This window comes from Macrobrachium nipponense, chromosome 33, assembly GCF_015104395.2.
Source record: "Macrobrachium nipponense isolate FS-2020 chromosome 33, ASM1510439v2, whole genome shotgun sequence".
Lineage (NCBI taxonomy): Eukaryota > Metazoa > Arthropoda > Malacostraca > Decapoda > Palaemonidae > Macrobrachium > Macrobrachium nipponense.
Genome location: NC_087219.1, coordinates 51,860,699 through 51,887,199, shown reverse-complemented (window position 1 = coordinate 51,887,199; position 26,501 = coordinate 51,860,699). Strand labels below are relative to the sequence as shown.

General features: G+C 45.1%; 1 protein-coding gene across 1 annotated transcript in view; it reads left to right on the top strand.

The window, feature by feature from the left end:
- The window catches only part of LOC135203186 (actin-like protein 6B), a 411,151-nt gene extending 390,381 nt beyond the window's left edge, over nt 1–20,770 (top strand). The window contains 6 exon segments of the mRNA XM_064232898.1: nt 1,052–1,188; nt 1,553–1,609; nt 2,649–2,828; nt 11,883–12,152; nt 20,002–20,113; nt 20,116–20,770. Of these exon segments, the coding sequence (XP_064088968.1) occupies nt 1,052–1,188; nt 1,553–1,609; nt 2,649–2,828; nt 11,883–12,152; nt 20,002–20,113; nt 20,116–20,405 (1,046 nt within the window). The 3' untranslated portion in view covers nt 20,406–20,770.
- The last annotated feature ends 5,731 nt before the right edge of the window (nt 20,771–26,501 follow it).

Genomic DNA, 26,501 nt, shown 5'->3' with positions numbered 1-26,501 from the left:
TGCATGTGGCCTCCTCTGTTGGACAGAATAGTCGCCGCCCTTGGAAGGTGTATCTACTTTGGATGGCTTCCATTCTGCTTAAGGATGGTGCCTATTGTCGACGGATTTCGGCTGTATTCCTTAATGATCACACTCGACCGCATGCCAGCTTCATACTTTTTTATTATCTCCATTTTTGTCTCCAAAGAAAGCATCCTCTTCTTTACGTGAATTTCAGCAAGTTTCTTGGGACCCATGACTATACTGTACGTTATTAAGTTATGTAGTATACTAATTAAGTTCTCACACAACACGATAAAGTAGTACAACAAAATCACTAACACGAATTTACGTTAACAAACGAAAACGTATATGTGAACAATCGAATTCCGCCTGCGTACGATAACGCTGGTGCGAAGCAATGGCTGAAGAAGAACGCCTTTATGTAGAGCACGATGGGAGAGATGCTGACCAATAGGAGAGCAGGATCTTATGGCGGTGACTAACATCAGGAACCAATGGGAGAGTGAGAGGATGGGGGCGAGAGTCTACTCAGTTGGCGGTGCGCAACTTTTAAAATTGTTATCGGTGGTCCGGGCGAATCTCGGGACTTTACAGCAACAATCTTTTGTATCCTGAACTATTTTCGTATGTAGAGCCCAAAAAATCTTCGTATTTTGCTTTCGTAACTCGAATTTTTCGTAAGTTGAGCCTTTCGTATGTCGAGGTACCACTGTGTTATGAAAGTTTTTGGTTTTATAAAAATTATATCCTTTTAGTTGAATGCAAACTAATTTTTATGAAGTTTCATGTTTTATAGAAAAATGAATGAACACAGCATGAAGGGAGTCTTTCTTTTATGTCAAACAACCAGATGCTAATTTCATTAACTCATGGCCATTGTTGGCATATGTAAACATTAATTTGTATCTATAAGGAAAAAGCAGCAAAATATATCAGATAGTATCCCTCTGTAAATAAGTGATTTTGAAGTAAAATGTACTTGCTGATGTGTTCATTAGAGTAGATTTGATATTTTTCATTACATTAATCATTGTTAATATATCATCAGGATGTGAAGTGGTAAATTATATGAAGGAAGGAATGATTGAAGACTGGGACACCTTTGAAAAAGTTCTTGACTATTCCTATGAAAAGTGCATCAAAAGTGATTCCCAGTATCATCCTGTGCTCTTTTCTGAAGCAACAGTAAGTCTCATAAATGTTGTTTCAGTTCATTGTATTGTGGAATTTTAGGTTAATTTTATAATATAGCAAAATCTCTTGTGCTGATCATCTGGAACTATTTTCCTTTATATGAATAACTTAATGGTATATATATGCTGTAACTTTTTCTTATTATACTATACTATATTTGTATGCATCTTTATTCCTTATTGTCGGTACGTATATGCGATGGATTTTATATAAGAACAAAAATTAAATGTAATTTTTTATTAATTTACTGATATTTATTTGTGACAATACAGTCATTGCAACATGATTACATATTTGAAAAATTGGATTAGATGAGTGTTGTTGGCAAAGAATAACTTTACTCCTTCTCTTTTAGTGGAATGCTCGGGGAAAGAGAGAGCGTCTCTGTGAACTAGTTTTCGAAAAATATCAGGTGAGTGAGCGTATTTTTTGTTAGAACTTTGTAACTGTCTTAATTGAGGTAAGAACAGAAATCCTAAAATTGCCATTCTCTTATGTAAGTTATTGATAGATCTTTAGCTTTACTGTTTAGCATACCATGGTTTTAAGTTGTTATGAATACTTTAAAGGTATAGAGATGTGATGTGAGGCAAGGCTAAAATTTTAGCAAAGGTCCTGCACACCTATGTGCCTAGGTGCCTTGTATAGCGCATTGCACCCAGTTACTAGAAGTGGTTTGTAGCTATTGATAATAATCAAACCTGGAGTTTAAAGGTTGATTACTAATGAAGATGAGTTATATGATCTTTACTATTTTGTAGATTGTAGAAGTACAAATTAAAAGTCCACTTCATAAATGATAAATATTTTTTAGTATGTTAGGTATAGGCTAAATTGAATGAAGTTACCCAAATTTTCAAATACTGATTTTTGCTGGGGCAAATTTTATGCTATTTGTAATCTAACCACAGTAAGAAGTGAGGTCTAGGTTCAGACTAAATTTCCTACTTATTATTAGATGGACTTGTTTGTTATAAGCCATATTACTTACTGTCTAATTTTTTTAGTATCCTGTTTTGACATCATGTTGGTAGATGGGTGCTGTTATGCATTGTTGTCAAAGACATCAGACCTAAGCGGACATGCACAAATAGTAATAACAAAACTGTAATAAAATGTGATTAGGTAATGGATCTTTATATACTAAAAGTACAACCAATTTTATTGCGTTGGTAGGCTCAAGTAAACTTGGACAGTGTAACGGCATGGTCTTTGGATCATTATTAATTGCCCTCCTCTTTTTGCCTCGGAATGATTTTCTGGATCTTTATGCTGAAAAAAATAGCAATAACATTTTGACATAATATTTTAGTTCATGGGTTTCTTCTAATAATTGCTGTGTTCAGGAATTTTTTATTTTTACATCATTGTCTTGTTTAAGCACTAAGAGTCTTTCACGGGGCAGTAAATTTAAAAGTGCAAGTATTAAAAATAAATTTATATTTTTGTAGGTACCAGCATTCTTTTTAGTAAAGTCTGCAGTTTTGGCAGCTTTTGCAAATGGAAGGTCGACTGGCCTTGTGCTTGATAGTGGAGCTACTCATACTTCAGCAATTCCAGTTCATGATGGATATGTTCTTCAACATGCTATTGTCAAGTCGCCACTAGGTGGTGACTTCCTTTTGAACCAAGTGAGTACTATTAGTAGTTTTTATAGTATAAGGAAACTATTTCCTAAAACTCAAACCAGAAAATCAATAAGGGGATTGTGAGTGTTCCAAACATTTTTAGTATGGATGAAAATGAATAACTAACTAAAAAGAGAGCAGAATACCTCTCTTGATAAACAGAGCCCAGTCTCTCGAACATAGCTTGAAACGTCTCGGATGGTTTAGTGAGAGGAAGAGATGATGTCATAGGCAAATGAGATGACATCAGCAACGGAAGGAAGAGAGGCCACCACAGCTGATGTCATAAGCTGGGAGTGATGTCACAACATCTCGAATGACAGCGCAGGTCGATGGCCTCACGGAGTGATAAAGGGCGACCCAATAAGTGTTGTTATACAGGCGTCCCACCAGGAGGCAGCACATGAGAGCCAAAGTAATGTAGGCCTGGAGGTGGGGCAACTGCCAATGAGGCCAGCAGGGATTGCGAGCCTCCAAGAAATGTGAGAGAAGGCCATCCAAGGTGGAGGGGGAACAATGTTGGCCTAGAGACGCCCAGACAGCTGCCATCTTGTTAGATTTGGAATCTGAAATAAAAGAAACAGAAGGCGTGGCCTCCTCCCTCTCAGGAAGGACATTAGATCCCGTGGGGGATGGGCGTACATTAAACACAGTCTCATCCTGTGCAACACCCGATACTTCAGACAATGAATCGATTGAAGAAAAGGGAGATAGCAGTACAACTAAAGCAGGGGAACGCTTCTGGAAAGGGGGATGGTGAATCGTCCAAATGAGGAGGCAAAAAACCCTCCCAAGAAGGACAATTAGAAACTACAATGCTCTCTCATCTTGTAAAACACCCTCCACCGCAACTTAGGCCAGGAACGACATTCTGGGCAAGGATTAATAATGGTACAAAAAGTAGATTGGTATCTACTGCATGTAGTATGGGGATCTGTAATGGTAGCAGCCAAAAACCTGGAGCATGGAAAACCCCGAATGCCTGGGCACATACAATTGACAGGACCTTGAAGACTCGGAGGACTCTATGATAACAACAAAGCACACACACACACTGAGACAAATAAATCATGAACGAACAAAGCAACCGGCTTGTTAGGAGAGCAAAAGTGACTACTCTCCAAGACGGTTAAAGAAAGACTGGCATGCCATGAGGTCCTATGCCTGGTCAGTGACCGGCTTCCACCTCTTAAATGCATGAGTTTCCAGATGCCACAGATTCATTGCTTTACAATCTTTAATTGTTTTTGACCAGTTTCCAGCTGGCACAAGAAGATTATCCTATTGTTAAGACAGAGGGTTTGTTAGCTATGAAAAATACAAATTTTTAAAAGATTTGTCATTTTGCAGGAAGCCTCAGTTGTTGGTATTGAAAGTACATGGCTAGCGATAAAAACTTTTATTTTATTGTAGTGTCTTACCGAACAATTATAGAGCCGTGATTTCCACGAGCGGCAGGATACTAAAATTCAAATTTAGCGCGTCGGCGTCGCCAACACTGGTGGTGATGACGTCATCTCCCTCCACTCGCGGGAGAACCAGGTACAACTGCCCCAGGTGAATCCAATTCTTTTTCCTGCGCGTCCGGTGAACATCGGGGTTGGTCGGTGCGGTTGGATGACTTTGCTTCGCTTTTTTTTCTTGTGGAATTGATCTTCGGAATTGGTGAAGTACTCTTTTTGGCGTTGTTGTTATTTTGCTTTTTATTTAGGCGTTGCCATGTCGGATTCTAGTCCGTCGGGAGTTAGGTTTTGCATCTCAGGATGTAAAACTAGATTATCCAAGTTAGAATATGATTCTCACACTAAATGTGTTAAGTGTAGGGACAGGTTTTTGATTGCAGCAGATCGAACATGTAACGAGTGTAGTGATTGGACTGATTCTCAATGGAAGTTTTTAGTTCATACTCGGAGAAATTAGCTAAAGACAGAATTAGAAAAGCAGCGCTTAGGGAAAGTAGACTTAGCTCTGCTTCGTCTTGCGATGCTTCTGTTCCTTCTGTTTCTCCTCAAATTGTTATGTCTCCTTTAACTACACCTCCTATTCCTCCTACTAATCCCACTTCTCGGCTTCCCGTGTAGTTTCTTACCGACCATTGCCAGTCTGGAATCGAGGTTAGATCAGAAATTTTCTTGGTACTAGCGAATACGGTTTTGCAACTTGGTAATTCAGTTGAGACGTTTTTGGAGAAAGCGGTTCAGGTAAGAGTGTAGTTGAGGGTGCGTCTGTCTGTCCTGACACGTCTCCTAGACAAAGGTCACTGTCCAGCTCCCCCGCACCGGGGAGAAGAATACCGGAAGTCCAAGGGAGTCGATCGGGATTTGCCCACAGACAGGCGCCTCTCTTGTTGAGCCTGTTGCGCTTCAACAGGGCTCGGTTAAGCGTTAGAAAGGTGTTGCGGTCAGACGCCTTTCGAATGATTCAAGCGATTCGTCTCCGGTCGCGCGGCGCTCTTGGCGAGGATTTCGCCCGTTTCGCGTCCTTAAAGAGGCGTTCAGGCGCCGATTCTTCGCCTCCTCCAGTCAAGCGGTATAAGGAGCCTGAGAGTAGGGTTGCGCCCGCGGCCGTTAGCGGCTCGTTCGTCGCCTCAATCTGTGCCTTTTTCGGCTCCATCTACTAGTAGAGATTGTGGTTTTAGCGCTGTAGCTAGCAGTTCTAAGGGTGTTTCTTTAGGCGCTTTTTTCGTCTGTTACGCCTGATGCGCCTGTTTCGCCTCAAATTTCGGCGGCTCAGAGGCGAGGTCGCAAGTAGTTTTTCCGCCTCCTGCTGAACATTTAGGCTCTTCCAAGCCTACGTTAACTGTTTTTGATTCGTCTCTGGCGCCTTTGTGCAAGCAGTTAGAGATGTTAACCAACTGGATGAATGAGTCCAAGGGTGGTCCGAAAACCTTCAGATCCGTTGTAGATCCGTCTACTTCTTCGGCGGTATCGGAGAATGAAGAAGAAGTAGAGGAGGAGGATTCTCATCACCTCTCGTGTTATTCACGTCTCCTAGATTTCTTCTGGTATCTTATCCAGATTATTTTGAGAAAGCGGCTCCGCGCTCCCCAACTTCGACTTTTTTGATGAGGAGGAAAACTTCAGACCCTCTCCTCCCAAAACTTGTTCTATCTAAAGCGGTTAGACATTCGTTGAAAGAGACTGAAAAATGGATGTCTATGAAAAGAGACTTAGGGAAGGCTCTTTTTGCTTACCCTCCCTCTAAGTTGCTTCGTAAGAGGTATAGGTTTTATGTAACTGGGGAAGCTCCTTCTCTGGGAGTTTCTGCCTCCTCCCAGGGAGACTTCTCCAGTTTAATCGACTCCTCTAGATCTGCTTTCGCCGCAGCGAAAGTTTTCTTTACAGCGCCTGAGTTGGACCACGTTGTAAAGAATCAATTTAAACTTTGGAAGTCTTTAGCTTCCTTGATTGGACTATTGGCGCTTTAGCGGCCAAGATCGAAGATTGTCCTTCTCTTTCTCAGGAGTTAGCGGAGGATTGGATTGGTGTTCTGTCCTGTGCGGACAAATCCATTAGGGATGGATGTGATGAGTTAGCTTCGCTCATCGCCTTTGGTACCCTTAAGAAAAGGCAACTTTGGTGCTCCTTTGCTTCTAAAGGGTTACTTCCCAACAGAAGTCTGCTCTATTGTTTGCTCCGTTTGTGAAAGATAACCTCTTTCCAGACGATGTAGTGTTGTCAATTTCGTCTGCGCTAGATAAGAAATCTACTTCGGATTTACTGGCACAGTCTACTAAGAGACCTAAAGCTCCTGTGGAGACTGTTCCTTCGGTTTCTCCTCTGGCCCAAGTGCCTTTTCGAGGGAGAAAACCCAAGCGCTTCTTTCGGCGAAGTCGAATTTGCGACCTCAGTCTAAGGCCTCGGCCAAGGTTAACAAACCTTCCAAATGAAAGCTCGGTTCTTCATGCACCAGTGGGAGCCAGGCTGGCTATGTTTTGGGAGGAATGGGAAAACAGAGGAGCAGAAGCCTGGGTAGTGCAAGTACTCAAGTTCGGCTATCGTATTCCTCTCGTTTCACCTCCCTCGCTCTCACCTGTGCCAATTCCATTCCAGGCATACTCTCCGGGCTCAGACAAATTTCTGGCGCTAGCCGCAGAAGTGGAAGCGCTTGTTCTCAAAGAAGCGATAGAACAGATAGAAGGGGATTTTCCTCCAGGCTTTTACAATCGCCTTTCGTAGTTCCCAAGTCATCAGGGGGCTGGAGGCCGGTTTTGGATGTGAGCGCCCTGAACTTGCATGTCCAGAAAACAAAATTTCATATGGAGACCACTGGTCGGTTCTGGAGTCCATCAGACAGGGGGATTGGATGGTCTCTCTGGACATGCAAGACGCTTATTTTCACATTCTGATACATCGCGAATCTCGGAAGTACCTGAGGTTCATGTTCGAAGGCAAGGTGTTTCAGTTTCGGGCGTTTGCTTCGGACTAGCGACCGCTCCTCAAGTTTTCACCAGGGTTCTATCCCGATAGGAAGCTGGCTGCACATATTAGGAGTAAGAATCTCCCTCTATCTGGACGATTGGCTTCTCCGGTCGGAATCAGAGAGTCGTGCATGAAGGACCTTGGAACAACTCTGGATCTTGCCAGAAAGTTAGGAATCTGGTCAACAAACAGAAGTCCCAGTTGGTTCCATCTCAGAGCATCCTTTATTTGGGGATGATTCTGAATGCTCAAGTTTTTTTCGAGCTTTCTGTCCCCGAAGAGGGTTCAAGGCTGTCTGGAGACAGTTCAGGAATTCTTGGACAAAAAGGTAAGTTCTGCCAATCAGTGGATGAGGCTCCTGGGCAAATTGAGTCAGTGGAGAAATTTGTGACGTTGGGAAGACTGCACATGAGACCTCTGCAGTTTTTCCTGAGAGCCTCTTGGTGCAGGAAGACACAACCAGACTCGATTACCTTTCCTGTCACAGATCAAATAAAAGAGGACTAAGGTGGTGGCTCTCTCGAGCAAGGTTGGAAGAAGGGTTAGATTTACGACCCATCCTCCCGAACCTACAGTTCTTTTCCGACGCATCGGACACAGGTTGGGGAGCCTACTGGGAAATCAACGGACTTCAGGAGCTTGGTCGGAGAAGGAGAAGAATGTTCCAACAAAATAAATGTAAAGGAAACTGTTAGCAATTTTCTTGGGGCTCAGACAGTTTCGGAGTTTAGTAGAAGGTCGAGTAGTGGCAGTGCATTCCGACAACTCCACGGCTCTCTCGTACGTGCGGAAACAAGGGGGGACTCAGTCTTTCTCTCTGTACGAAGTAGCCAAGGATCTCCTCCTGTGGTCAAACGAAGCGAAGGTTCAGCTAGTCCCGAGATTTGTTCCGGGAAAGATGAACGTTCTGGCGGACGAGTTAAGTCGTCAACAGCAAGTGTTACCTCTGGAGTGGACTTTGGACAACAAGATTTGTCAGAAACTTGGCGCCTTTGGGGACGACCGTCAATAGAACCTGTTCGCGACATCAAGGAACAACCGTCTTCCTCTCTTTTGTTCTCCAGTCCCAGATCCTCTAGCTTGGTCGGTGGACGCAATGCTGTGGATTGGTCGGGTCTGGAAGCTTATGCATTCCCTCCGTTCGGTCTAATAAGAGAGGTGCTGAACAAGTTCATGTCGCACAGCAATGTAACACTAACGTTAATCGCTCCCTTTTGGCCCAGGAAAGAGTGGTTCCCGGACCTTCTCCAGTTGTTAGTAGACTTCCCCAGACTTCTTCCTCCAGAGAAGTGGCTTCTCAAACAACCGCACTTCAAGAGGTTCCACCAAACTTGTCCGCTCTAGCTCTGACAGGGTTCAGACTGTCCGAATCTTGTCAGAGCGAAAGGATTTTCAAGAAGAGCTGCAGAAGCTATCGCTCGTTGTAGGAGAGAGTCTTCTAACAAACTCTATCAAGGGAAGTGGAGATCTTCAGAGAGTGGTGTAGAAGTGCTAAAGTCTCTACTTCTGCGACCTCTTTAACAGAAATAGCAGATTTTCTTCTATTTCTTAGGAACTCTAAGAAACTGGCTCCTTCGACGATCAGAGGATATAGAGCCATGCTCTCTTCGGTTTTTTTCGACATCGAGGTTTGGATATTTCCTCCAATTCAGATCTGTCGGACCTCATTAGGTCTTTCGAAACCACTAAGCTCCCGCAAGATACAGTGACTTGGAACTTAGATGTGGTGCTTAAGTTCCTCATGGGGGCCACCGTTTGAGCCTTTGAAGTCGGCTTCACTCAGGAACTTGACTAAGAAGGCACTTTTTCTTATTGCACTAGCTTCTGCTAAGCGTGTCACGAATTGCACGCTATAGACAAAAGAGTCGGTTTCTCTCAAGGCAATGCTGTATTTTTGGTATCTTTGACCTTTCTAGCCAAAAATGAGAATCCTTATAATCTTGGCCGAGGAGTTTTGTGGTAAGGAACTTATCTGATTTGGTTGGACATGAGGAGGAAGAAAGGCTCTTATGTCCAGTCAGGGCTATTAAGCAGTATCTGTTTGCCACTAAGGGTATTAGAGGACAATCTTCTAAGCTCTGGACCTCGGTTCAAAATCCCTCTCGTCCTCTCTTTCTAAGAATGCTATATCGTTCTTTATTAGAGAGCTTATCAGGGAAGCTCACTCGCAGTCCGAGAACGACAATCTTTCCGTTCTGAGAGTTTTAAAGCTCACGAGGTTAGAGCAGTGGCAACTTCTTTAGCATTCAGAAAGAATTTATCTTTAGCTTCGATTCTTCAGAGCACGTTATGGAGATCGAATTCGGTTTTTGCGAGTCATTATCTCAAAGAGATAGAAACGGTTTTCGAGAATTGTAAAACGTTAGGTCCGGTGGCGGTTTCTGGCATGGTGTTGGGAGAAACGGCACAGGGGTCGTCACCTCTATGCTAACTTTTCACCTTGAATAGGTTGTCGAGTTCAAGGGAAGCTGGGGTACTGAGTACCTGGGATACTCACCAGTCTGTTAGGTCAGATTTTACAATGGTTGGGTATATATGTTTTTAAATCTGGTGTTGGTGACAAATGTTTTGTATGATTGAATTTCTGGTCTTAGCCCAGGGCAAAGGCAATCTTTGTTGTTACTATCCTCCGTCAGTCAGCCTTGACTCGCTTGAACTACGGAAGGATTCCACTCCTGTAGAGGCTAACTTTGGTCAAATTCCAATTCCTCTACAATAGTAAGAAGAGCACCGACCAGAGGCAGTAGTAGGTCAGTTCTGCTGTAGCTACTCTTACAAGGTAAGGTACAACAGACACCTTGAGTGTTTACTGGTATTGCAATAAATGTAACCATTTAAAAATACTAGTGGTCCACTGAATCCCACCTTCCCATAAATGTGTAATCAGCTCTATAATTGTTCGGTAAGACACTACAATAAAATGAAATTTTCATTATTAAAAATGAAGTTTTATTGTTATACTTACCGAACAATTATGATTATACCCACCCTCCTCCCTTAGTGGACGGACGGGCAGAAAGAATTGGATTCACCTGGGCAGTTGTACCTGGTTCTCCCGCGAGTGGAGGGAGATGACGTCATCACCACCATGTTGGCGACGCCGACGCGCTAAATTTGAATTTAGTATCCTGCCGCTCGTGGAATCACGGCTCTATAATTGTTCGGTAAGTATACAATAAAACTTCATTTTAATAATGAAAATTTCATTCTTTCACTCCTTATAGAATATCAGAATGAAACAGCCAGCACTGAGAATGGAAGTGGACAGCAAGAAGCATAATTTTGGCATATATTACACAAAAAGTGTGCAGAAAAAAACTGTAAATTAATTTTAACATGCCTCCTATTAATAAATAAATATTGCATGTGAAATTAGTTATAGTACGTACTTGTTCACACAAAATTTTCTCCTTATGGGGTAGGGGGAAGTGAATTCTTTCCATTCTCTTCTGTTTTGTGCACTTTACTTGAGTACCTGCAAGATTTCTTAGTTAAATTTATACTCTTGTATGTGTTCATTGGATGATTTTAATTTAAGCATGTCTCAGGGGAACAATTAAGAAATAAGAAATATATTAGTAATTACAGTGTCAAGCTAAGTGCATAGCCCTGGTAGGGGATTATCAGCTTGAAGTAATGGTGGTGCCATAGATTGCTGTCTGCCATTTACTTTTCCTTTTTGATTTCTTTCCACCTGAAGATGATGTGCAAATAAAACTTCAAAAGTTCAAGTGAAATGCAATGCATTAGTACCGTTAAAAAAATTCACCTTGTACATATTTTAGCTATTTATCTTTTTTTATTTTTTAATAACTGATCTCTCCTTTCTGTATTTCCTGTTACCTTCTGTAACTTGCAAATGAACACCATATACGTACTTTGGAAACTTGAGTTTCATGTTATTAATCTCTCTGCTTTTTCCTTATGAATAGGGGTTTATCTTCTGAATACATAACTGGTACCAATTTTCACTTTTACTCAAGAAAAAAATCTTTTGTGATTTGGTGGTTATACATGTACTATACCTGTAGATTTACATATTGTATGGGCAGTATTTAATTAAAGATAAATGATCAAGGTTTTAGTGATATTTGATGAAGAGGCTAATTGCTTTTTAAGTAGGAAAGCTGGTTTCATAAAGTACCTAATAAAAAATTAAAAGGGCCAATGTGTCTTACATATTTCAAGGTATATATGTACTTTTAGTATCAGTAATTAAATAAATGTACTCTTAGTCTTGTAGCGCTTGCCTGAGGTATTTGTTCTTGAGTAAAGTTGAGTTGAAAGAATGTGTACAAAGCATAACATGACATGTTTTATGTACAAGTGTTATTTATTTTTTATTTTTATCTTTAATAACATACAGTAATGTGAAATACTTTATTTTAATAACGTACAGTAATGTGAAAAATCTGTGAAATACTTTATTGTAATTGTGTTCATATCAGTTGTTTGGGCTAATTCTACACAAATATCCTTTTTACTGTTTTTATAAAGATTACAATTATGCCAGTTATATTCTGTATGCTTTGGTCTAAAATTTTTGGCAGTATCGTTTGTTTGTTTATTGCCTAATATTTTTAAAAACCTATGAAATATATGATATGATTATTTTCTGATGCATGGTGGTTTTTAGGCAAACAGTTTTCTGAAAGAGTCTGGAGTAGACATCATTCCATCATACATGATAGCAGACAAACAACTAGTGAAGGAAGGAGACAGGCCTAAGTGGGTTAAGAAAAACAATCTCCCAGAGGTGACAACTTCTTGGCACAATTACATGAAACGAGAGGTAGTGCGAGATTTTCAGCAGACGATGCTGCATTGTTCAGAGAGTCCCTATGAAGATGATGCTATTATAAGTATACCCACTGAGCCTTATGAATTTCCATCTGGCTATAATTCCGTAAGTGTTTTTTTTTTTTTTTTTTCACTTATTTCTGATTATTTATTGTAAACTCTTTGGGTTTAGGATGAAAGTTTTTTCAAACAAAATATTTTTTATGCAATCCCATCAATCATACATGCAGTGCCCACTTTCCATCACCTTCCTATCGCTGTTTCACATTCAGCCTGCATCAAAGGAAAACATAAATAAGCAGATACTTCTAGTTTGTTCCGATACGTAATACAAACCCTCGGTCCTTTAACAATAGGAAGTAGCTAGCGGCAGCTGGAAACGGTCGTAAGCTTCGAACAAGGGAGAACGGTAGTTAACTGCTTGTCCGATCGTCGCGCGCCGCGCGACTGGGAGGTAAACAAATCACTTTTGCTTTCGGCCGTATGTGGGAAGGACGTGTTCGCCATCGCTCTGCCCGCTTTGTCGTTTGCTTTGACTTTGAGTATTTGCCTCTCTTTCTGTATAAATCAGGAGTGACTGTAAGTACTTTTACAATTCTATTGATCTTGCAATGAGTGAATTGGAAGAAATGGAGATTTCACCGCGCCCTCCAGTCGCACCCGTAGAGTGTGTCCCGGGCGGGTGGAGGGGCGTAGATGTGGAGGGTTCAGGTCATTCGTTGACGTGGACCCCCATGAGGTTTGTACTCGTTGCCGGGGGCGAGAGTGCTCCCGCAACGAACCTTGTGTCATATGTGTTAATTGGTCCGAGGCGCAGTGGGTGCTGTACGAGGGCAGGAAGAGACTTAGGCCGGCCAAGAAGTCATCGGAAAGTCCAGTGACTCCTTTGGTTGACGGACACTTCGTCCTCTTTCCTGCCCCCCGGCCAGCCCCCACGTTTCGCGCCTTCCCCTGCGGGGGGGGGGGGGGGGTAGCGGAGTCCTTTTCTTCTCTCGATCCGTCGGGTGTGGAGGGGGGCGCCCGCTACCCGGACGTACAGCTGTACTCGGGGTCTTCCGTCCGCTCTGGGGGGGGGGGGGGGTGTTTCTTCCCCAGGGCGTGAGGAAGCCCCTCCAACTAACCCGACTATTGTCTCCGCAGGTGTGCCATCAGTGAAGGACGACTTGGGACAGGTGTGGGAGTCGCTGGGATGCAGGGAGTGCCCAGCATCCAGGGGTTGCTTCAGCGGTTGGCGGGGTCGGCGGTGGTCACTCATGGTGCGGTGACCACAACTACCACCACAATAACGACACCAGCGTATGAGATGCCACCACATCTGGTATATACGCCCCATATAATGTCGGTGACACCCACGGTGGCTATACAAAAACCAATTGCTGCCGTGCCAAGGAGGACGGTGCCACCACCACCTGGATTTTTTCCTTTGCCGACCCCGGACTTCCGCTGCCCAAAGAGTACCCCCTGGACCTGCCGCCAGTGCCACGGATGTCGGTAACTGCCGACAGGACGCCTGGCTCTCCCGTGGTACCTGCCGTGCCTGCCGTACCTGTTGCCGTTCCAGCTACTCTCCTTTCCATTTCAGATCGGCCTGCACATTCCCTTTCAGATGTTCCTGCCGTTCCTGCTGTTCCCGGACCTGTTCCTGTTGTTCCTGCTGCTGGTGTTGCTGTCACAGTCTCAGGTCTTTCCGGACAGGTGCAGTCGGGCCCTGTTGCTTCGGCAACTGCCCCGGCTCCCTCCTGGATGGAAGACCTGACGTCGTTCTGCGGAGCCTGGCGAAGAAGAAGAGGAAGAGGAAGAAGGTGTCGTCGTCGTCTTCATCGTCTTCTTCGTCGTCTGCTGCCTCTCCTTCCCCTTCGACTTCTAAGGCCAAACAGCCGAAGAAGAAGAAGGCTGCCTCCTCCCCCCTTAAGAAGACTCCTTCGGGATCTTCTAAGGGCCCGGCTCCGCTCAGGCGAGCTGGGGAGCTCTTCTGCTGGTCCTCCTGTTCCTTCGGGAACGGGGCCCGTCGCTTCTTCTGCAAAGAAGAAGTCGACGGGGACCAGAGGTGCACCAGCCTCGGCTGGTGCGTCCTCACCTGGTGCTAGCGGTTCTGCCGCTAAACCAGGTTCCGTCTCGGCCGCTTCTCGTTCGCGAGAAGCACCGAGTGGACGCTCTTCCAAAGAGGACCGTCCAGCCAAAGTTTTGACGCCCGAGCTCGCTCGCCGTCAAGACAGCGGCGCGGAGCAGAAGACTGGCGAGAGTCGTGCACACGACTCTCGCCAGGCCAGTGGACGCTCTCGCAGCGATCAACTGGCTGCTCGGGCTGACGTGACGGTCGCTGACCGGCACGGGTTGAGGCGAGGAAGGAGTCCCCACGGCCGCCGGTACCAGCCACGGCTGGTACCAGCCGGTTTGTTTTTGCGCGCCGAGAGGACGCTGGCCGGTCTCGACGCGAAAGGGAGCCTAGCAGGTCACCCAGTGCGCCGCTCCCGATGGGACCGGGCGGAGACGGTGACCAGCGGCAGCTCGCCTGACGCTAGAGATCGGTCTCGACGTTCTCAGCCGAGCCAATCGCCCCAGGCGAGCGGCAAGGCTAGGCCTGCTGCTCGACTGTCCACCGCGGGTTGACGATCAGCAGCAGCCCTCCACGCACGCTGGTCCTGCCAGTGAGCGAGGGGGGAGCGTCAGGTCTGCCTCTCCTGTACCTTCAACCTCCTCGGGCTATACCAGGGAGGATGCGAGGTACCAAGGAGCGATCACGAGAGGTGCGCCGCTCGTGACCCAGCTATGACGCCGTGCGGCTCAGGCACGGTCTTAGGACCGACCAGAACGTACGCGCAAGTAGTTGGAGGCGACCGTCAGGGGTCTGTCGCTGTTCCTCCTTCTGAAGGAGGAGTATCGAGGGATATGCTCTTGCTGGAGGGGACTGGACGGTCCTACTCCACAAGACGGGGTAACGCCTGAGATACAGAGGAACTTCGCAGAGGTCATTAAGCTGATGCGTCTGCATAATGACCTTGCGGAAGGATCGCCGCTACCACCAGCAGAGCCCACGTCCCGGCTCGAATCATTTTGGGGTCCCAAGAGGGAGCCCAAAATGATGATGGGGTTGCCACGATCGGAGCTTGCGGACTCGTCCTGGATCAGGTGGAGAATCTCGTCTCCGGACGGGAGGACTCGCTAAAAATCCGGACGGTCCTCCTAAGCTGCTTCCTCCTCCTCTACAGCGGCAGAGGCGATTTTACGTGCCATCGGAAGACCCGATACTGCCGAAACAGGTTAACCCGGAGTTAGCGAGGCTGACTCCAGGTGTGTCCCTGCAGCAGCTCCTGTCGGAGAACTTATGGTTCTCGCAGCAGGAGGCACTTGCCCTGGAATCTACCGCTATGGCAGCATTCCAGGCAGTTTTCCTGGTTGGATTGTGGTCCCTCACAATATCCAAAGTAGCGGCCGGCTCTGGGAGTTCTGCTCTCGAAGACGACGCTTCTTTCAGGAGACTGTGCCAGTCTGGAGGAAGAGCAATCTCTTACCTCGCCCATCAGACTGCTAACCTGTGGGCCAACTTGGTTCTTCGACGTAGGGACGCAGTCCTTACCCGAGTGACCAAGGGGGCCGGGCGTGAAGCGGCACTCGGGCTACGAAATGGACCTCTTAGGAGTTCCCCAGCTCTCTTTCCTGGAGAGATGGTGGACGCTGCGGTGGAACGGCGGCGCACTGACGAGAGTGACCGCTTAGTCCACCAGGCAGTCTCGAAGGTTTCTGGGCAACCTCGAGGAACTGCGGCCAAACCAAAGAGCTTGGCTAGCGCTTCCACGGTGGCGAAGACGGTTGCACCGTCCAAACCCCGTGTGAAGACTCCAGCTGTTTCAACTTCTGCTAGAGGAGGCCGCAACCAGCCCTCCTCCCAGCCCTCCTTTCCCCGAGGAGGTGCTGGAAAGAAGTCGAAACGAGGAGGGAAACGCTAGGGACGGCGTTCCCCCTCACCTGCTGCCGGAAGTGGGGGGGTGCCTGGCAGCCATTGGGCGACTTGGCACGCTACGGCGCCGAGAACTGGATAGTAGACGTCCTTCGGGAGGGATATCTACTACCCTTCGAGTCTCGCCCCCCCTCATCTCCAAACCGGTCCATCTACAGACCTATGTCCAGGGATCAACAAAGGACAACGCTCTTCGACAGGAGATCAAGACCATGCTGGCGAAACGAGCTGTAGAAATCGTGGAGGACCAGTCACCGGGCTTTTACAGCCGCCTCTTCCTAGTGGAGAAGGCATCGGGGGGCTGGCGTCCGTGATAGACCTCTCTCCCCTGAACCGCTTCGTTCGCACGACGCGGTTCACGATGGAGTCGGCACGCTCAGTGCTCGACTCGATCAGGGGGAACGATTTCATGCTTTCAGTGGATCTGAAGGACGCGTATTTTCAAATACCCATCCATCAGTCCTCCAGAAAGTACCTCCGCTTCATCTTCGACGGGACGGTGTACCAATTCAGGGCACTTTTGTTTCGGTCTCTCAACCGCCCCACAGGTGTTCACGCGAGTGTTCACTCTGGTGTCGGCTTGGGCCCATTCGAACGGAATAACTCTTCTGATTGGTATCTCGACGATTGGCTAGTCCCTGGCGAGCTCCCGCTCGCAGTTGCTACAGGACAGAGATCGGCTCCTCAAGTTTTGTCGCGATCTGGGGATCGTGATAAACTACGAGAAGTCCGACCTCGAACCCAAGCAGAAGATGAAGTACCTGGGTATGCTGATAGACACGGTAGCAGGGCAAGTCTTTCCCGCAGACTTGCGTATCAGCAAATTCAGGGAGGCAGCCGGCCGGTTCCTGTCTCGGCAGGAACAGGCAGCACAGCAATGGCAAGTCGTGATCGGCCATCTGTCGTCACTCTCGAGAAGTTAGTCCCTCACGGGCGTCTTCACCTGCCGTCTCCAGTGGAGACTAAGGGAGAGTTGGTCTCAGGCCAAGGATCCTCCTTACTTTCCCGTGGCTATCACGGACAGGTGAGGCAGGACCTAGCCTGGTGGGCTCGACGACAAGAACCTCTTAAGAGGAGTGCCCATACGCACTCCCCCCCCGGAGATGCTTCTGTTCTCAGACGCATCGACCGAGGGATGGGGCGCACACCTGGAGGAGTTGCTGGCTGCAGGTGTGTGGGACCATCACGAGAAGCACCTTCACATCAATGTCCTGGAACTCAAGGCGGCGTTCAACGCTCTCCAAGAGTTTCAGGACCGCTTGGTGGGACACTCAGTGGTGTTGATGTGCGACAACACCACAGTAGTGGCATATGTCAACAAGCAGGGGGGCTAGTGTCTCTTCCGCTCCATCAGTTGACGGTTGCAGGTGCACGAGTGGGCCACGGCTCACTCGATAGAGCTGTCAGCACGCTACATTCCAGGCAAGAGGAATGTAGTAGCAGACAAGCTCAGCCGTCGGGATCAGGTGATAGGGACCGAATGGTCTCTACACCAAGACGTGGCGGAAAGGCTCTTCAACCTGTGGGGGGCGACCGGTCGTAGACCTGTTCGCCACCCGGCACAACAGAAAACTTTCAGGTTTTTCTTTTCAGCTGTGCCGGACCCATGGGCAGCTGCAGAGGGGACGCTCTCCAACACCCCTGGGACAACCTCTTCGCGTACGCCTTTCCTTTCCTCCCTTCTGTCTGATTTCGGAAAGTGATCAGTCGAGCGCTGGTCAATCCCAATCTCAGAATGATCCTGGTGGCTCCCAAACGGCCACAAGCCGTTTGGTATCCGGACCTGCTGGCTCTTCTTGCGGATGCACCGACCGAGAGCTACCCACTTGGCACAACCTTCTAGCCCAGCCACACGTAGAACGGTACCACCAAGCAGTCCAGTCCCTTCAACTTCAGGCTGGCTGTTATCCACCATCTCTTGCGAACGAGAGGCTTTTCTCGTAGCGCAGCAACAGAGATTGGCTGGACACGTCAGAGTCCTCTGCAGCTGTGTACCAGGGGAAGTGGGCCGTCTTCTGTGGTTGGTGGTCGTAGACAGGGTCTGTCTCCTCTCAGAGCCACTCTTCAGCAGGTAGCGGATTTCCTCGTGTTTCTTCGCCGAGAGAAGCTCCTCTCAGTACCCACAGTTAAGGGATATAGAGCCGCCCTGGCTCTCGTCCTAAAACTGAGGGGACTGGACATCTCGAATTCGTTCGAGATATCCTTGCTAATGAGGGATCTTCGAAAGGTCTTGCCCACCCAGGGAACTCAGGCCCCCTGCGTGGATGTGACTCTCGTACTTAGGAGTTTGACTCGAAGACCCTTCGAGCCACTCCGAGAGTCGTCAGACAGGGATCTGACCCTCAAGACCCTCTTCTTTGCTGGCCCTGGCATCGGCGAAGAGAGTAGGGGAACTACATGGCCTTTCTTATGATTGTTAAAACATACCAGAGGCTGGGGATCTGTGACGCTCGATTTCGTCCCGAACTTCGTAGCTAAGACTCAGAATCCGTCGATCCCTGACGACAGGTTCGAGTCTTTCACGATCCCCTCCCTCCTGGACTTCACCGATAACGATGCGGATGAGATGCTGCTTTGTCCTGTGAGGGCGCTACGGCGCTATCTGAAGAGAACTCGACATCTCAGGCCTGAGTGTCGACGCCTCTTCGTTAGCACTGGGGTTACCAAGAAAGAAGTCTCCAAGAACACGCTTTCTTTCTGGCTGCGTGAGGTGATCAGGATGAGAGCGTACGAAGCTGATGGTAGCGACGACATCCGTACGCTCCGACCGAGAGCCCACGAAGTCAGAGGTATCGGACCCTCCTTAGCGTTCGTAAGAACTTCTCCGTGGCGCAGGTCCTGAAGGCAGGTGTCTGGGCCAACCAGACCACCTTCACGTCCTTCTACCTTCGGGATATTGCCCACAAGTCCTTGGATACTTTTTCCTTGGGACCTGTGGTGGCTGCTCAACACTTGTGTAAGCTTACCCAGCACCCGAGCAGGCAGAACAGCATCGATTTCCTGGTATGACTGGAGAATGAATGCGTGAATGAGAGAGTGACTGGCTTCTCTTCACCATCTTTTTTTCTACTCTACCTGTGGGCAGAGGGATACGGTCGTTACCTTGCTGGAAGGGAGTCAGATGCAGGTAAGCTATTCAACAGAGCTCCATCCTACCTCTTTAACTAGAGATAGGAGTGTATATCCACCACTTTCTCCAACAAGGGGGAGAAAGTGGATGCCGACATGAGACAAACCCATTACTTTACATTTGCTCATGTAAAGGAAAAAGTTGCTTACAATGCTGGTACAAAGAGATACGCTTGCCTCTCTCTTAGTACTCGGCCCAGAGGTCTGACCATTGATCCTGCGGTGCACACCCCGATCAATCGGACAGAGGCTTGGATCCCTCCCTCGCTCTTACGACCAGGGAGGCATTCCAGGGATGGACGAACACCAGTCTGTTCATCAAAAAGACTCAGATTCCTCCCACCAAGAAGTGAGTCTTCCTATTGTTAAAAGGACCGAGGGTTTGTATTACGTATCGGAACAAATGACAATTTGTCGAAAATTGCATTTTTCCTAACTATACAAACTGAGGTCCTTTACATATAGTCCCTCCTCATGCCACCCCTCACTCTGCGTATTTTGCATGGGCCAAAAGCAAAAGTGATTTGTTTTACCTCCCAGTCGCGCGGCGCGCGACGATCGGACAAGCAGTTAACTACCGTTCTCCCCTTGTTCGAAGCTTACGACCGTTCCAGCTGCCGCTAGCTACTTCCTATTGTTAAAGGACCTCAGGTTTGTATAGTTAGGAAAAATGCAATTTTCGACAAATTGTCATTTTTCTGCTGCTTCTTTCGACAAACCATGAGAGGGTATTTATCTTGGGACATTTGCACCACAAATCAGGGCCCTATATGATTGATGAGTTTAGCATGAAAAATCAAAAAAATTTTGTTACAAAAACTGTTTGTTATCTTTTTAACATGAGTTGTAAAATATTTTTCATTTTCAGGAATATGGTGTTGAACGGTACAAGATTACAGAGAGCCTGTTTGATCCAAGCTATATAAAGGGTGTTGGATCCACTATGCTTGGAATGTCACCATGTTTGTCTCTTACTAGCATAGATTGTGTGACATAGACTTAAGGCCAAGTTTGTATTCAGGTGTAATTGTTACCGGTGGAAACTCCTTGTTGAATGGTTATGTAGAGAGACTAAATAGAGATTTGGCAAGTCGAACACCACCAAATATGAGATTTAAGTTAATAGCAGCCACAGGATCAACAGAAAGGAGATTTGGATCATGGATCGGTGGATCCATTTTGGCTTCCCTTGGTTCCTTCCAACAAATGTGGATAAGTAAACAAGAATACGATGAATCCGGGAAGTCTCAGGTGGATCGCAAATGCCCTTGAGGTAAAAATCAAAGTGCTGTGATACTTTGAGGACTATTAAGCAGTTAAACTGCAGTTTTATTGAACTGTGTGCAGATTGACTGCAGTTTTAATAAATGTTTTTGTAATTACGTATGTGCATAAGGTGTCCAAGGTACTTGGTGAGAATGGCATTCCACAAAATTTTGAGAAGAAAACCTCATTAATTGTAAGTATGTACCTGTAGTTATAAGCTCTTTTGATGTAGGCAAATCATACTGGTTTTTCTATTATTGAAGTCTTATATTGCAACTGTAGGTTCTATACTGTATATTGTGAGGTGGACAAGGTGATTTTATTACGAACTGTCAAGACTTGGAATTCTGTATAATAAATGTGTACCTGAATCATTTTGTGACATTTAGAATCATCAGATTAATTCAGAATGGTTATCTGGAGATTTAATTGGCAATATCAATATTGAAAATTAGCTGACAAAACTCTTGATGGTATTTAAAGAGGGTATGTTGTATAATTTGAAAAACCATGTAGGAAAATTAAAGAAACTTTTAAATTAAAAGTTCTCTCCTGCTGAAAGGATGTTAATCACCTTTGGTTTAAAAGTAATTTTTAGTTCTCAGGCCTAATTTAAATGAGAGTTGGCAGGTATAGGTGAGCATTCATTTGGAGTCATGATGAGCTTGAGTTCACTCGTAAGTCTATTATCATTTACTAAAATCCTGGATAGGGTGAACTAACCTAAGGCAGTCAGTAAAACTTTCCTGCTTCTTCCAAAAGCTGCTGCTAGATTGGTTCAGTAGTAATGGACTTCATATATTTCCATTTTCATCTACCCATTTCTTTTGATTAGTATTTTTGGTTACTTTAATTTTTTAGTTATTATTGCCTTTTTTTTTCTTTTTTACATGCCTGTATATATGAACACATTTTACCCTAAAACTACCAGCACTCCTGACCTACCAATTTGGATTAAGGGTTTTTGCAGCATCCCTTTTAGTGACTGTCAGGTTTTCAGGTTTACCTGAAATCTTTGTATTTTATTGCATTTATTTTCTGGATCTCTATCCAGCTGTCCAACCTTTTTAACTCCCCTTTTTCATTGTTTAAAATGCTGATTGGCTGAAAGTGGCCCAGTGCTTGGCATTATAGCTAAATTTCCAATTCATTCTTTCATAGAAAATATGGATCTAAAACATGGTAGGCTTTATAATAGCCATAAGTTGGATAATGGATAACAATGACTTGATACTATCCAAAAGAAAATCAATATCAGACACCTAAATCCTCAGTTTATTATTAGATAAATGGTTTGTTGTTAAGCTAACTGTACAGTAAAATTTCTCCTACTCAGACTAATTGGTTGAAAACCTTGCCAGGATTTGACAAACTAAGCTGGTGTATTTCATATAAGGTAACCCGTGTTACCTGATGTGTAATCGTATTATCATCATAATTTTTTTACATTTAAGGGGTTAGACAATTAAAATTAGTTTTCTCCTCCTTGTTCTCAGCTTTGTGGTTGATCTTTCTGCCTGAACTCCTGTCAGGTCTAGGTTTTAGTTGACCCTCTCTATGGTTTCCTTTGTTTCCCAAGAGATCTTCATTCTGCTTTTCTGACCAACTGTTCCCTATCCCTTTGGCGTGTCCAGACCTTCTCGTTTTTTTTAGATTTATTTTTCCAGTCTCTTGCTACTGCATCTACTCAAATTCAGGTTTTTATTATTACGTATTAGTATTATTATTAAGAAATTCACATTCTCGTAAATAACAATGTGATAAAAATCCACAATTGTATACCAAAACTATATTATGTAATATGTAAAATAAACAAAGATTTTCAAACACTTGAATGGTATAACTCATCTGTTAACATTAAAATTTAAAATGAAAGGATTATCTTGCCTCACCCCCCTTTTTAAAATGCTCTTCATATGAAAACTACCCTCTTACTTTACATTTTAATGCTAACACTGATGAGGAACACTGTACAGGTGTTCGAAAGTCTTTGTTTATTTTACATATTATTATAGTTTTACTTTACAATTGTGGATTTTTATGACACTTATTATTATTATTATTAAGACAATGAAACCAATTCGTATAGAACACTTGAAATTCAGGCTTCTAAAGAATATGGTGTCCATTTGGAAGACAACACACTAGAAACTTTAAAAAAGCAATGGGAAGAAACCATTAGGATCTTTTCCACCTCAGTTGTCAAGATTATCCAGAATTTTCTCAAACGTGCCCTGGAGCGAAATGCAAATTATGTAAAAATAAGTTCAGGATGACAAATATCAGAGAGAGGGGCATCCTCATCCTCCACTGTTTGTATAGCTTCAAAGCTCAATGAAGCAGTTTCAGCTTTTTCCTTAGGGCCAGTAACCAATCTACCATCATCTGTTAGTAGTGATGAAATGGAAGATGAACCTGACCAAAGGTAGATGATGCCAATTTTGGTCCACCACTGATGAGGCTGAGTAAATTCCTCCAAGTTTCGTCTTCAAGGAATTATTGCAACTTCTCTCGTGTATGGTAAGTTCTATTCGCAGCATGGCAAGACTCGACAAAAATGGTGTAATTTTCATTTCAATGAATTCGTCTTCATGCATTGAATTTGGTCTGTTTGTCATGGTAGGTTCATCTACATGTGTCATTAAACCATGATTGGTCATTTGTCATAAATTTGATGACCTAGGAACATTATTATTATAAAGTTAGTTTATCCAGACCTCTGAGCCTATTGGGATCAAGATGAAATATAGCATCTGAAATATGAAGTGCCTGACAAGCTTCAATATTGTGATCTCAATTGGCTCTGGATTTTAGTCGACCGTTTGTTCCGACACGGCATACAAACCTTCGGTCCTTTTACAATAGGAAGGTACTAGCGGCAGCTGGATAGGTCGTAAGCTTTCGAACAAGGGGTTCGGTAGTTAACTGCTTGTCCGACAGGCGCGCGCGCGCGACTGGGAGGTAAACAAATCACTTTTGCTTTCGGCCTCGCAGCGAGTGGACGTGTGTGTTCGACGCTCTCTGCCCGCTTCTCGTCGTTTGCTTTCCTTGAGTATATGGTTGTGTTTGTGTATGAATCATCATTGTAAGTACAATCATTTCCTCTTTATTCATCCAATTGTGTTTATTGATCAATCATGGAATCTCCACGCCTCGCTACCCCCCCGGAGATTGTGCCCGGGTACCGAAGGGCGTAATGCGGTAAGTTCCGCTCGTTCCCTGAAATTGATCCACATATTTTGTGTGCTCGGTGTCGGGGACGCGAATGCACCCGAGCCGAGCCCTGTGAAGTGTGTAATAATTGGTCGTAGGCGCAGTGGGGCTTGTACGAAGGTAGGAAGAAGCGAAGGCCTGCAAAGGAGTCGTCGGAAAGCTCTCCCGCGACTCCTTTGGTTACGGACACTTCGTCTTCTTTCCTGCCGCCCGCTCAGCTACCACGGGTTAGCGCCTTCCCCCTTCGGGGGGGGTTTCTAGGTCCTTCTCCTCAACCGACCTGTCGAGTGTGGAGGAGGCTGCTAGATACCCCGATGTCGAGTTGTACTCTGGGTCCTCTATCCGTTCCTCTTCATGGCACGAGCGGGTAGAGGATCCTGCTAATCACCCGACCTTTGCTTCCTCAGGTGCGGTTGCCGCGAAGGACGACCTCGGACAGGTGTGGGCATCGTTGGGTCTGCAGGGCGTGCCGAGTGTCCAGGGGCTGCTCTACCTGATTATATATTGTATAATTGTTATGGGTATAGATAAGTGTGATTATATATTGTATAATTGTTATGGGTATTTTATGCATTGTTGAAATATGGTGGGTGTCCTATATATAGACAAAACATGTGGTAGATTCTAGAAGGTGTCTGTTGATGTATTTAAGTTGTGTTGTGACGTCATAGGCTGTGACGTCATAGACAAGATGGCGGCGGCGTCGGCAGGATGTAAACAATAACACGGGGGAGTAGAAAGCACGTGTTGGTGGTGTGTGGTTGGTAGGGGAGAGCTCTCTGTCTGGTAGGAGTTGTTTTTTTGGGTCGTAAGTCTTGTGGTGCTGGTGTTTTAAGGTGATTTCTGGAGTGTACTGGAGTTGGAGAAAGCGTACAGGTGGGTAGATTATTCATTTTATAGAGAAAGAAAGGAGTTAGGCTAGGCCAAAATTCAAACTGGTAGCAGAGCGTGGTTGATCAAAGATGCCTGGATCCGACAGTGAACAAAGGGAGACTACTAGATGGAGAAGGGAATGTCCTAGGTGTAGCGGGATACAAGAAGAATACAAAGAATGGAAAGGTCAAGCCGAAGATTGGCTATTGTGTATGGAGAAGATACAAATAACCCGGCGATAGAAATGAGAATGAGCTTAAAAGGGAAAGCCCGAGAGCTAGTGAAGCATTAGATAAAGATAAACTTACTGGTACAGAGGGTCCAAAGTTAATCCTAGAGAAACTAGATAAAGCCTATCTAAAAGACTCGGTAATGGAGAATTACGGTAGAATAAAAAGATACCTTCTAATAAGAAGATCTAGTGAAAATATGGCGGACTATTTAATTAGATACGAGAAGGCAGCATCTGAGTGTGAAATGGGAAAGGCGCGCTTGAAGGCGAAGTCAAGGGGTATCATGTAATAGAGCAAGCAAAATCTCACGGAAAATCAAAAACAAATGGTATTATCGGCTTGTGGGCAAGAAAAGCTAGAGTACGGAACAGTGTCGCAAACAATGAAAAGACTATTTGAGGGATTAGGGACTAAGAGGAACGGGAATGGTGGGGTTCGTCAGAAGGCAATGCCAGTTCTGGGAGAGGGAGGGAAACCAAAGATATCGGGGAAGATGGAACCGAGGAAGGGGTGGTAGAAATCCTATAAACAAAGAGGGAAGGTAACAGTATGTGCAATATGCAGCTCAGAATGGCATTGGGCTAGGGATTGTCCTCAGAATTTTCATAATAGGAAGAAAACTGAAACAAGACTAGAAGAAAATAAGGTAAAAACAGAAAATGGGACAGAAGAAGAAGAGGTTTATGTAGGAGAAGTTAATAAAATAGTGGAAGCATCATGGGAGGTGGTTGATGCAATTTTGGACACAGGGTGTAAATCAACAGTTTGCGGGGAATTGTGACTAGCACGTATTGTCATGGATTTGAGTCAGGAAGAGTTGAGGAGAATGAGGGACACTAGGACAGAGTCTAATAAAGTGTTTAATTTTGGTGAGACATCTTATAAGTCCAGAGGAATAATAGAAATACCTGTGATACTAAAAAACAGAAAGTTTATTTGAAGACGGAAATTCTGCAAGGTGATATACCCTGGCTGATAGGTAAGCAAACCATGAGTAAAATGGGTATGACCCTAAATTTGAAAGAAAATGTGTCATAGTAGAAGTATTAGGGGGAATGAAAGTAGAGTTAAGAGAAGACGAACAGGGACATTTAAGAGTGCCTATAAGGAGGAGGAAGGTAGAAGAATTATTACTGGAGGGTTGGAAGGGAAAGAATCCGAGGGAAATTAAGAACACAATGAAGAAATTACATTTACAGTTTGGTCATGGAAGTGGAGATAAAATATGGAAGCTAACAGAGGAAGCACAATGGAGTAATGGGTTAATCGAAAAAGAAAAAGAGGAAATAAGAAAGTTACTAACGGAACTGATCAAAAATTGTGAGGTTTGTAAAAAATACAAAAGAAACCCCGCCAAACCGGTAGTAGGCTTTTCTTGGAGTAAAACGTTAAAACAATGAAGTCGTAGCGATGGATGTGGGAGAGATAGAAGAGAGAAAGTTCTTGGTAATAGTGGATATGGCAACGAGATATTGTCAGGTCCTGTTGGATAAAAGATAAGAAACCAGAAACTATAATAAAGATACTTTTTGAGTGCTGGTTTGCTATATTTGGAGCACCCTCCAAAATATTGTCAGATAATGGGGGAGAATTTCAAATGAAAAAGTAAGGAGGATGGCAGAAAAATGGAATATTAAAGTATTAGCCACAGCATCAGAATCTACGTGGAGCAACGGATTATGTGAAAAGACCGTAGGCATGATCAAGGGAAGTGTAAGGAAGAGATGGAGGAAGAGGAAGTAGATTGGTCCCTAGCTTTGAAATGGGTAGTGAGTGCTAGGAA